Source organism: Panthera pardus, unplaced genomic scaffold (assembly GCF_024362965.1).
Source record: "Panthera pardus isolate Hobbes unplaced genomic scaffold, ASM2436296v1 HiC_scaffold_2, whole genome shotgun sequence".
Lineage (NCBI taxonomy): Eukaryota > Metazoa > Chordata > Mammalia > Carnivora > Felidae > Panthera > Panthera pardus.
The window spans coordinates 11,085,921-11,099,350 of record NW_026526765.1 but is presented as its reverse complement, the minus strand read 5'-3'; the positions used below and the strand labels follow the sequence as shown (position 1 = coordinate 11,099,350).

Here is a 13,430-nt window from a genome sequence, read left to right as displayed (position 1 = left end):
GCCAGAACCAGCCAGGGATGCTTCATAAGGGACCCTGGGTGGGACATTGGACTGACTGACTCTGAGGGCCCTGGTCTTTGAGGTTGCATTATCTCAGGCCCAGACAGGCAGCATCCCTTCGCAGGGTGGTTCTGATGGCTTCATTCCTTGATTTGTTTCATTCCTTAATCCCAAATCTTTCTTCTTTTAACTTAATTGGTGTTTTTAACAAAACAAAACAGAAGTTATTTATTTTCCTTCCTCCAGATTTGGGTTTCAAGCGTTTGAAGTCTCTTGTCATTTAACTAAACTTCATTAGGCCTGTTTCCTTCATGATACAGATTCTAGACCCACGATTGTTCTTCATGTTGTGCGGCATCGTAATGGGTTCACTGTCCCACATGCGGTGTGTGAAAAACATATGGACGTGTTTAGTTAGGCATCAGCCCTGGATGCATATTCTTTTCGTCAAGCCCTCTTGGATTTGCTATTTGCACAGACCCTCATTCTTCAAATACGACCATTGCTGTCTGTGTTAATGAACCAGTGCTTGGAAAACCACAAATTTTAACCATGGCTTGCTTGGATTTTCAATCCTAGAATGAATACTGGATTGGAAAAGCTAAAAGAAGCCTCAGAATCTGTTGCAGCCCTGAGCAAAGAACTAGCAGTGAAAGAAAAGGAGCTCCAAGTGGCCAATGATAAAGCTGACACGGTGCGTGGGCACTCACACGTGTGCCAAATTTGTTTTAAATTCCTGGTAATAAGTGTTAACGACGTATGCATATTCACTGAGTTGTAACCACGAAAGTACAAGTTATTTCCAATAGAATCTAATACTCTTAATCTTACTGGGCAACGGTACCGGATCAACTCAACAAATCAAGGCAAAAATGTGCATTTTCAGCCTGCCGAGGTTTGTTCTGTGAGCTTTTTTCCCCTTCTATATTGAAGTAGGTCTTAAAAGAAGTGACAATGAAAGCGCAGGCCGCCGAGAAGGTCAAGGCTGAGGTACAGAAGGTGAAGGACAAAGCCCAAGCCATTGTAGACAGCATCTCTAAGGACAAAGCCATCGCTGAAGAAAAACTGGAAACCGCAAAACCAGCTTTAGAAGAGGCAGAAGCAGCCCTGCAGGTAAATCTGTGTGATATGGCAGGTGTCAAGTTTAGCGCCTGGGAGGAGGGCGAAGGAAAATGAATAACAGCAAGGAAATGCGCTACTGCTCCAGACCAAAGGTCTTCCCTGGAACTATTTCTAGGAATAGTTTCTGCAGGGAGATGTTATTAGCTCCGTATAGATATGGCTTTTGCTACTCCGCATCTCATTTTCTTCACTCCTGAATGATGGGCAGTGTCATAGATTGGCGGTCAGGAGTCCTGGGTTCTCATTTCCACTCTGTCGCCAATAAGCTATGTGACATTGGGAAAGCCACAGAAAATTTCTAAAATAACATTTCTCTCCTCATTCATTGAGGACCCCGGCGTGGGTCTGTAAGAGACAACGTTCTCCGAGTGTATCTGTGGATTTTACCCAAATACAGAGCTGCTGACCTAATGTAGCCCGTGAACGGCAGGTTCTGAACAGGTCCCAACTTGCGTGGCAATAGCAGAAATGGCAAAATTAGGAAGGAGGTTGGATTCTGAGAAAATATGATGAGTTTAGTGACATAGGCCCCACCTTAAAGAGCTGGTCCAGTTTCGAAGGCCCAATTTAAGATTTCTGGGGACTCGATTGAAGATTGCCTTTACTTCTGTCTTACTCAGCTACTGCCTTATGTTATTGATTCCTGGTCTAGGAAATGGCTGGAGAAATGAAGCCCTGATGATCTGCCCACAGCTAATTCAAGTTCTAGAACCCCCACTAAGCATGCCTCGTTACCTGACAATGCAAACTTTTTTAATCGCTTCTTTGGCTCACTGCCTTAGACACTTCTAAATCTTTTTTGATCCAAGTTGAGCCTTTTAGTTTCCTGAGCAATATATAAATATGAGTTTCTACTCTTTTGAGATAATGAAGATACGGCCGCCTCCTTTGTCCCTCCAACTTTTCATACTACTCTTACTGTGATGTGTCTTCACTTACTGTTTCTGTCTTCCTCCTTTCCCTGGCTAGAGTGTGCTTCTTCATCCTCAAAGCCCCGTGGGTCTTCAGTCTCTTAGACTGGTGGGCTCCTCATCTCCCCCTGCCTCTTTTAAAAAATCAACTTACTGTGGTAGGACTGACATGTGAAAAGCAGGACGTGTATACTGTATACAACTCAGAAAGTTTGGGAATAAATATATACCTTGAAACCATCCCTAACTTCAAGCCTATTGACATGTCCATTACCTCCCAAAGTTTCCCCGCCGCTCCCTTTAATGCCATTGTTGTTGTTATTGTTTTTCATGTCATAAAAACATTTAACATAGGATCTAAAATCTACCCTCTTAACAAATTCGAAGTATATAATGCAGTATTGTTAACGATAGGGACTGTGCTCTGTAGTAACTCTCCAGAATTTATTTAGCATAACTGAAAACCATCAGCTCCCCATTTTCTCTTCCTGACAGACCCTGACAACCACCATTCCACTCTCTGCTTCAATGAATCTGCCCGTTTTAGATTCCACATGTAAATGGGATCATATTGTTTTTCTATATTTAGTTTATTTTACTTGGCATAATGGCCCCTAGGTCCATCCATGCTATCTCACACGGCAGGATTTCCTTTATTTTTTTTTAAGGCTGAATAACATTCCATTGAACACAGGCACTCCACACACACATATGCACGCATGCACACACACACACACACACACACACACACACACTCCCTCTCTCTACGTATGTATATCTCACATTTCTTTATCCACTCATCCACTGATGACCACTTAGATCGCTTCCATATATCGGCTACTGTAAATAGTGCTGCAGTGAATGTGGGGGTTAGATATCTCTTCGAGATCCTGGTCTCCACCCACCCCCCTTTTTGGGGCATTTTGGCTTCCGACTGTGGGTCTCTGATCAATAGAAAGAAGACATTGATAGTGTAAAGAATCTTTTAAATCTTTACTTAACTCATGATACCCCATGGCATCATAGAAAAAGAGCCTATGGTATCTTAGATCATGCTTAAAGGGGTAAATTTTCCCAAGATTTAAAAGGCTTAGCATCTTTTCTGTATTATAACATATTTTTCTTTATCCTCCTAATTTCTTATTCTCTACCACTAAGATATTCCACATAAACATCAATGCAGAAATGTCTGGAAACAGGGGTAACATGATGGGGTGTATTGGAGAGATTTCCAATAATTTCCTTCATTGGTTCTGCCTCCATTTTATTGCTTCCTTGTGGGCTTTTGAAATCTTGAAATATGGTACTACCAATTTATTCTAAGAAGTTCTAGATCCCCTCAAACTAACCTTTTGGCATCAGGCCACATAAATCTATACAAGAAATAAGGTAAGCACAAAGAATATTTCTCTTCCTATCTCAAAACTAATCTGACTCCAGGCAAACAAACAAAATACCTCCAGATGTTAAATAACTATTATATTGCAAGCGTGTCTAGGAAATTATGTGGCCATCACACTGCTTTGTCTTCAGAGAAAAGAGGAATCCAATACTTAGCTGAAATAGGTTGAGCTTTAGACATACCTCCCCCCCCAACTCCTTTTACCTGGGCACCCGACATAATTGAGCCCAATTCTGTTAGACAATTTTCTCTTTTAAAGCTAAAGTAAAATCAGCATGTCCGGCTCCTTACATCCTTTACTTAACATTTATTTACAACATTTATTTGAGCCTACTTTCCCCACTGGCTGCTATTATATTTCTCTCCTTTCTTTTATAGCCACACGTCTCATATAAAGATCTGTCAGCTGTTTCTAGCCCTTGAACACAAATTCTCCTTCACTTCCGGTTGTCTTGCGTCACAAATACGCATCGACTGAAACAAACATTTCCAAAGTATGTAGTTACAGTCCTAAATTCAGTGGGGTTTTTTTTTCTTCATTTTTTCCCCCCAATCCTCAGAGAAAAGGTTATTAGCTTTGATTCCAAGGTCTCTGGTCACCTTCCTTTGATGCAAATGCAATTAAGACAGAAGGTTTTCAACATCTGGAAGGAATGAGTATACACTATTTGTCCCAGAAATAGGACTGTATCAGATTCTTATCTTTAGAATTTTTTCCCATACTTATCCCCATAAAGTGTTTAAGAGACAGAACAGTTAGCAACCACAGTGGGTCTATCTGACTATTAAATAATTTACTCTATCAGAATCTCCGTGATAGAAATGGAACAGGACTTCTCTGAGTTAGTGAAATTCGTATTGCTTAAGTTCCATCATTTAAAGGTCACTTCCACTCAGAAACCTCTAATTATTCAGTCTGTCAGCCCTGGGGCTACCTGCTTGTGTCGGTCCACTGTGACAAGTCTGGGTTGCTAAAGAGAGAGGCAGATTCTTGCCCTACATCACTAATGAGTAAAAAGCACTGTACATTCTGGAGTTTTCCTGGGTTAGAATTCCTCATATCTCCTTGAGTGCTGAGTTTTCTTTTTCTTTCAGATTACAACCCCCTTTTTTTTCTGACACAAAGTGGTCTGTACAATTTTGGAGAAGTCACAGCTCCTTATCTGCTCACCAGTATTTCCCTCACTGTCTCTCCTCTTGCTGTCAGTTTGAATTGTAGAAGTTTGAACTTTCTGGGACATGCGTTTCTTTGGGATTAAATATGCATCTCAACCTTATGACTGCATCCAGCTCAAATACGCTTCCTTTCCTCTGTCAAAATAGCATTGAGAGATTACAGGTTTGTCCACACTTTCTTACCTGAGATTGCACGATGACCTCTTCTCCTCTCACAGACTATCAAGCCTTCGGACATCGCCACTGTCCGCACATTGGGCCGACCACCTCACCTCATCATGAGGATCATGGATTGTGTGCTGCTCCTGTTTCAAAGGAAAGTCAATGCAGTGAAAATTGACCTGGAAAGAAGCTGTACAATTCCTTCCTGGCAGGAGTCTTTAAAACTCATGACCGCAGGAAACTTTTTACAGAACTTGCAGGTTGGTAGTTCAGTAACGTTGGGATGACAGGGGACTCGGACTTCGTTAGAGTATCTGAGTCCTTTAATAGAATAAGTTTCTGAAAAGGTTTTGCTGTACATACACATTTTTCCTTATTAATTTTTTTGCCATATTTATTGAGGTAGAATGACATAAAATTCTATATATTAAGGTGTACAACTTGATGTTTAGAGATCTGTATACACTATGAAATAATTTCCACAGTCAAGCTAAAGTAGCCATGACCTCACAGTTACCATTTTCTTTTCTGTTCTTTTTTTTTCTTGTTTTGTGGCGAGAACACTTAGAAAATTTCAACTATACAATGTTGTTGACTCTATTCTTCTTACTGTACCTTAGGTCTCCAGAACTGTTTCTTCTTGTATCTTGATACTCTGTATGCCTTGACCAACATCTCTCCTTTCTCCTCTCCCATCCCTGGCAACCAGCATTCTATTCTGCTTCTGTGAGTTTGACTATTTTAGATTCTATGTATACGTGAGACAGGCAGGGTTTGTCTTTCTGTGTCTGGATTATTTCATTTAGCACAATGTCCTCCACAAATGGCAAGAGTTTCTTATTTTTAAAGCCTTAATAATATTCTACTTACATATGTTGAACATATATTTAAGTATTTTTCAGAGCAGAATTTTCTTTTCCAAATATAAGACATTAGAGCTTTAAAAATAAGCATGAGATGGGGTGCCTGCATGGCTCAGTCAGGTAAGTGTCTGACTGTGACTCAGATAATGATCTCACAGTTCATGGGTTCAAGCCCCACGTCAGGCTCTGTGCTGACAGCTCAGAGCCTGGAGCCTGCTTCAGATTCTATGTCTCCCTCTCTCTCTGTCTCTCTCTGCCTCTCCCCTGCTCTCTCTCTCTCTCAAAAATGAACAAATGTTAAAAAATTTTAAAAAAAGCATCAGAACCTCTCCTGATAGATTGTAGGCATACTAAAACATCATCAGTGACCTATTTCAATAGAAGTTTAAAAAAAATCATTTTAAGAAAGCAAGACATATGTGCATGTATTGTATACATATGAATACAAATATATGTGTACTTATATTTTGCAAGTCTCAGTAGTAATTTTTTGAGTAGTAATTTGCATGTTTTTAATTTTGAGGTAGAACTTACATATGATAAAATGTACAAGTTTTAAGTATACAGATTAATGAATATTTACACATATGTATACCTGTTAATGAACACTGAGATCAGGATTTGTATTTCCAGACCCCGGAAATCTGTCTTGTGTCCCTACCTCATCAATAACCTCCCCTAGGGTAACTATTATTCTCATCTTTATCCTGATAATTAATTTTGTCGGTTTTGAAACTTACATAGGCGAATTGATATCACGTGACCTCCTGTGTTATATTCTTTTATGCAACAAGTCTTTGAGATTCATTCTTATTGTTTCAAGGACAGTATTTCATTCTTTTTTTCATTGCTATATAGCAGTTCAGTAGATGAAGCAGCGGTGTGTGCTAAATATTTAAAAACAACTGGTTCTCCGGGGAGAAAAAAAGGAAAAAAAAAAAAAAAGAAAAAGTCTGATTTGTAGTGTTTGGCAATTTCCATGGCATAAGTATCCCCACAATGGCCATTTGCAAGCTACCGAAATGATCTTGCTGAATGCATCTGGGGGAGAGGTGTGTAAGCAGTATAGTTTCCCACTACGTAGGTACAATGGATATAAATGCCCTCAGAAACATAGATAGTAAAATGTAGTAATGTAAGAGAATGTGATTACTTTTATAGTATATTCTTTTTGTTGTAAATAACATTTGTCTAATTATAAGTTTCTATAATTTAACTTTTAAGAACAGTTCTATTTCACAACCTATTTGCAAAACTCCTAAACATTTAGTAATGGTTTCCGATGAGCTTGTATGAGCCAGCACAGTGTGAAATGCTGTAATATGTTTCAATTTATTTGTCCACTGTACTGTTGATGGGTTTGGGGGTTGTTACTAGTTTCTGGCTATTATAAATAAAGCTACTGTGAATATTGGTCTATGGGCCATTTGGTGGGTGTATTTGAATTTCTATTGGCTCTGTACTCCAGGAATGCAATTTCTGGGTCTTACGTTATCCTTTTTAAAAACAGATGGAAATATTTTTGATAGAAGTATAGTTGACTTACACTATTACATTGATTTCAGGGGTACAACACTGTGATTGGACAACTGTATACATTATGCTATGCTCACTACAAGGGTTTAAACAGCTTTATAGATAGTGCCAAAGAGCTTTCAAAAATAGCTGTGTCCTTTTACACACCCACCAGCAGTGTGTAAGTTGTTCTACATCTTAACTATTTTCTACTTTTCACTATTCTGATGGGTTTGCAGTACTGTTTTATTAATGTGGGTTTAGTTTGCATCAGACCTGGTAAGTAATGATGCTGAGAATCTTTTCAACAGTTTATGAACCTCTTGGGGATTCCTTTGTTAAGTACCTGGTAAGGTGTCTTGTCTGTTTAAATTTTTTATTGACGTGTAGTATTTCCTTATAAGAAACATGAGTAATTTGTCATTTATATGTTTGCAAATATCTTCTCCCACATTCTGCCTTGGTTGTTCATTCCGTTAAGGGTGTCCTCTGATAAACAGACATTCCTCAGTTTGATGTAGCCCAATTTATCAATATTTTCCTAGGAGTGCTTTCTGTGTTCTGTTCAGGAAATCTTTGCCCTCCCTCTAAGGCAGAATAAGTGTTTCTATGTTTTATTCAAGAAGTTTTATTGTTTTGTCTTTCATATTTGGACCGTGACACAACTAATGGGGAATACCAAAGTCACATCTGTTTCCAAAGCAATAACCTCCATGCTGTCTTTCATTCAGTTTTCAATTCCACATGCCCAAGTGTTGTGAGGCTAGAGCCTCTTGTGAGGCACCTTACAGCAGCTGTAACAGTGAGCAGCTTATGAAACTGGTGGCCATACAGACTTGTCCCAGATAATTAAAACGTGGCACTCTATGACATAAGTTGTCACCAAGAAGGAGTCACACACAGGTGGTGATGAACTCTGAGCATATGTGAAATGACAATGGTGACCGAGGAGATCAAGGAGTTTTCACAGAAAAGTGCAACAGTGGCATTGGACTTCTCATGGGATCTTGGCAGGCGACTCCAGGCTCCTGCCCTATGTGCCTGGTGGCAGGGCCACTGCTCTTGGAAGCTTCCTCGCCATTTGCCTTTTGTCACCATTGCCCTTCTGCTGCTCCCAAATGTTCTTCTGAGTTTTCTTCTGCCCTCATCATTTCTCCGGGCTCATAGAAGAAACTTGCATTGGAGGTTGTCTGAATGAGAGTGTGTGTGCTCTGCCCTGTACTTTGCATGTTCTGTGGAAACTTTGATTTATAGGCGCCACATTCCTTTCTACTTGGAGAAATCGAATCATCTTCTTAAAATTTTTTTAATGTTTTATTTATTTTTGAGACAGAGAGAGACAGAGCATGAGTAGGGGATGGGCAGAGAGAGAGGGAGACACAGAATCCAAAGCAGGCTCCAGGCTCTGAGCTGTCAGCCCAGAGACTGACGTGGGGCTTGAACTCATGAACCGTGAGATCATGACCTGAGCTGAAGTCAGACCCTTAACTGACTGAGCCACCAAGGTGCCCCTGCTCAGCTTCTTTTAGATGTCAAACACCACTCGAGGAAGGTCCAGTTTCATTGTTTGGCCAGTCTTCTCTTGATGCAGGAAGGCATTCTTAATCCACTTATGCTACTATTTTTGAATCTTATCCCTTCAGAAGCTAACAGTTCTTTCATATTCTGGATAATTCTATGATTAAAAATTAATTCATTGCCCTCAAGACCGAATGTCCAAGTAGTTACCTTCGTATTTCAGATGAGCTTAATAGAACCTCTGTTTGAATGCATTAAGCATTTAGTTGCTGCTAAATGCTAAACATATTTTGTCTGCAGGCTGAAAATACCAGAGTGTATTTGTTTTCCATTATTGATTTTATGGGCTTACAATCCACCTATTTAGGATTAATGACATGAACATGTTATTGCTTTGGAAATTTTAATAACCATGTTAGTATTCATCGCCTAAATAATTTACTCCTTCCCTGGATCCTGGAACATTTATTTAGGGTTGGTATCTCTTGTTCACAGAAGATAAAGAATGCTCCGACTTCTTTGCTGTCACTGCTTCCTCTGTTTTCAGTTTCAGGACTTTTGTCCAATATCCTGAAATATCAACAAAATATGATGTCGTTCATTCATTCCTTAGTTCAACAATTTCAATGGCATTGTGAGCACAATGTGAATGTGGCCTCATGGAAAGGAGCATTTTGACTTAATTTTACTCTTTTCTTTCATAGCAATTCCCAAAAGACACAATCAATGAAGAAGTGATAGAATTTTTGAATCCTTACTTTGAAATGGCCGACTACAACATCGAAACTGCTAAACGCGTATGTGGGAATGTAGCTGGTCTTTGTTCCTGGACCAAAGCCATGGCTTCCTTCTTTTCTATAAACAGAGAAGTGTTGCCTCTAAAGGTGAGCCCCCTAGCTGGAACTGTGTGATGTGCGCCTGCAAGGGCGCTCAAGGCCAACTGGCCTTGTCTTCTCAGAGTGTACAGTAACCTTTGGCCTCTGGTGTTATTGTACTCAAGTCCACAGGGAGAGCAAGGGACAGAACTGCCGAGCACAGGACATTTCTCTTCTCTGTAATAGCACTCCAGTTCAGAATTGTACAAGTCGAAGCATGGACTTTCTACAAGGGCGCCATGTTGACGGTGGGCTGCTGGATATTTTTCCTCCACAATGTTAACTTGGAAAAAAGAAACACAGAAAACCGTAGCGTAGAATACCCTGATAAATGTCCTGCCGGGAATCTTACAACCGAGGCAGGGTTGGCACACCATTGGTGGCCGGTGTTGGTTGCAAGGTATGATGTGGTATTCCCTCTCCTCTCCTTTACCTCAGGAAGGAAACTGAATGTTCTCTGTTCTTTAATGTGATTTGACAATATGCCCGTTTTCCTTCGAGTAATTGCATTTTTAAGCTTCATATGTGCACGCTCCCCCACCACCACTGACAGTCTCTGGCAGATGCAGAGGCAAATGCATGTTTTGAAAATAGACTACCGATGGCTCCAAGATCACACGTGTGGCCTGGTGGATTATTTCACTTTTGTGTAACTTTGATCTCTCTCAACCATCGACTAAAATCCACTTATGTTTATAAACTACCCAAGGAGCTTAATAATCATGATAAAAATAATTGAGAGTGGCAAGAAGACAGGGATAGAGTTGCAAATCTGATTTTATTTTCTAATTGTTACCATACCAGGGTCATTTACTCAGTGGCTGAGGCCCCTTGGGGTCCTAGGGCAACTTAAAAGAACAAAGATTTACTTGGCTCAGAGAACTTTAGAGGACGTAAATGATGTCATTTTGTCAACATTATGAATTTGGGAACCATTTGAAGACTCCAGCATAGCTTAAAAGTGGACATTCTGATGTTGACGAGTTAGAAGCACCATATCAAGCGCAAAACGCAGAGCATCCTTTGCAAATGTTTCGAGTGAATGAGCATACAGTATCTTTAAGGGAATTACTGTTGAATGCACGACGGGTAGCTTTTGTTGTAATTGTTTTTTAAACAAAATGAGCTGAAGTCAGTAGCAAATAATGGCCATTCTAAACAAGGCTTGCATGAGAACAATGAAATCCCCTCTTCAATTCCAGTACATTTCAGCCTCCGCCCGGTCCCAGGACAATCCAGATCATGCAGTAGGAAGTGAAGACCGTCACGAGGGGGAGCCTTTTACTTGCTTCTAGAAACTCTGCTTTTCTTTCTGAGCAGTCGGTCCTGGAAGTGACCTCCTGAAGTGCAATGAGCACCCAGCCTCTGGGAGCCTTGAGTGCATCAGGTCCCCGCTAATGTTCAGTCCTGAAAATAACTGCAGTTACAGAGAGCCTCTGTCTGGACCGCTTAGGGAGCCGGGGAAGATAGAGGGAGGGAGTGCTGGTTGTCAGACGGGTGAATATGTGAAGCAACACAGACTCCCGCCTCTGACTTCGTGTGTCCTTGGAGGGGCTTCCCCCGTGAGCCCCTGCTTCCTGAATGGGGACAGATTAAGGACACTTTCCTTCATTGCCAGCTGGAACCTCCTCAACATTGAGCCATGATGGAGACCCTGGGGGGGTGCTGCTTTCCTTTATCCCGCAATCCCTGTAGAGGGGCCAAGTGACCTCTCATAGAGGAAAACTTAAATACCGGCTACAACAATGGCGATTTAGACTTTACTCAATTTAATGATAATGAGATTTCTCCTTGAAAACCATGAAAACCATGAATATCAGTCCATATAAACAGAATGTTTAAGAACAGTAGAGCCTTAAATATTAAACTTGGACAAAAATATCTATTTTTTTAAAAGTTTATTAATTTTTGAGAGAGAGAGAGTGGGGGAGGAGCAGAGCAAGCAGAGGACGGAGGGTCTGAAGCAGGCTCTGCACTGACAGCAGAGAGCCCGATGTGGGGCTCAGACTCACGAACCATGAGATCGTGACCCGAGCCAAAGTCGGAACTTAACCGACTGAGCCATCCAGGCGCCCCCTTTTAAGCCACCGCAACAGGTGCAGTTTAGAGCTGACCTGAGAAAAAAAATGTCCCAAGAGTGAGATCCTTTCTAAACTGTAGTTGTTAAGCCTGTCATTGGTTCTAGTAAGTAATGGAACTTTGAATTTCTCTTAAAGAATTACTCTGCCAAAGTTTGGGAGCCTGAGGTTTCCAGATAGGAAAATGATTTTACTTCCAAAAAACTTTTTCAAGGTAATCTTTTCTTCTGAAACAGCCCAGAAAGAATGTGGCCCTTATAGCGGATTACCCCATTAAAGTCAAGTTTAACATTTTGGAGACTTAAAAAGGAAAAAAAAAATTGATTTCAAAAAATTAGTTACAACGTCTAAATTCCTGTATGCATGGGCTATTTTCTACATCTCTTTTGCTCAAATTGCTTTTGAATATGTCTTTTGAGTCAAATTTAGTAGCTTCCTTAAAACATATACTTTTGATTAGTCACAGCTCAAGGTACCAATCGTTTTAAGGAAGGCGAACGATACATGAAAACTACAGCAACTACATCAAGATCACCACGACTCACATTTATTTTTAGTGAATAATCCTGTTCCATCCTTTATCTTGGTTTAACATTCTCATCAACAGTGAGGAGTCCTACTAGGCAGATGCTTCTTAATATTCTGGTTTTTCTTTCTCTACAGATCTTAATATTACAATGTGCTATAAGGTACCTATATGCATTTAATATTGCAATGCTCTCATCTCAGGACTGGCAAACTCTGGCCCACAGGCCAAATCTAGTCCAAACCTGTATTTGTATGGCTTGTGAAATAAGGAGAATTTTTACATTTTTTCTTTTTTTTTTTAAGTTTATCTATTTTGACAGAGACAGAGATAGCATCAGTGGGGGAAGGGCAGAGAGAGAGAGAGAGAGAGAGAGAGAGAGAAAGAGAGAGAAAGAGAGAGAGATTCCCAAGCAGGCTCTGCACTGCCAGCACAGATACCAACGCACAACTCAAACTCATGAAGCCATGAGATCATGACCTGAGCCAAAACCAAGAGGCGGGCGCTTCACTGACTGAGCCACACAGATGTCCGGAATTTTTGCATTTTTACATGGCTTTTAAATAAGTGCCTGAACAATAGCCTTGATTTTGCCTCTTACCCAAAATGTCTAAAATATTTACTATCTGACACTTTAAAATTCTCTGACTTCTAATGAATTATAATTTTCTGCTTAGAAACATTTATATCAAGTCCACATTAAGGTTTGATCTTGACTGAATGCAGCTTGAGAAGACTCTAGGGGTAGAACAGAGAAGAGATATGAGCACCGCCGAGTTCTCCGACTCTGAGATGCTGGCGGCTTGGTTTGCCGCGCATCCTTCACCTTGATGTGTCCTGTGCAGGCCAACTTGGTGGTGCAGGAGAATCGCTACGTCTTGGCCATGCAGGATCTGCAGAAGGCCCAGGCCGAGCTGGACGACAAGCAAGCAGAGCTCGACGTGGTGCAGGCCGAGTATGAACAGGCCATGACTGAAAAGCAGGTAACTGTCCTGTGGCCTGGGAAGGACCTTCGTACACCAACGTGGCTCTTGTAAACCCTTTGTTCCTTTGCTGCCTTCTCTCTCCAAGGGTTTGGTTCCCAGAAGGGATTGATTTTGTGTACACACGATACATATACAACATATAATCCCTCACTAAGCCCTGGAGTTTGTTCCTAACACACGCCAGGGTCCTTGTTGAGAGGTCAGGATGGTCAGCCAAGATAGGAATAGGTTCTGGAACATAAACATTCTGAGTCTCCTTACTGATGGTAATGGCACAGCACCTCATGAGGCACTTT

At 40.8% G+C, this 13,430-nt stretch overlaps 1 protein-coding gene across 2 annotated transcripts in view; it reads left to right on the top strand.

Annotated features, from left to right (window-relative positions):
* Positions 1-13,430, top strand: part of DNAH5 (dynein axonemal heavy chain 5) — a 283,307-nt gene that overhangs the window by 216,237 nt on the left and 53,640 nt on the right. For both annotated transcript variants that reach the window (XM_053906889.1, XM_053906888.1), the window contains exons 57-61: positions 580-694; positions 937-1,113; positions 4,830-5,033; positions 9,374-9,553; positions 12,994-13,131. In XM_053906889.1, the coding sequence (XP_053762864.1) occupies positions 580-694; positions 937-1,113; positions 4,830-5,033; positions 9,374-9,553; positions 12,994-13,131 (814 nt within the window). The remainder of the gene's footprint in view (positions 1-579; positions 695-936; positions 1,114-4,829; positions 5,034-9,373; positions 9,554-12,993; positions 13,132-13,430) is intronic.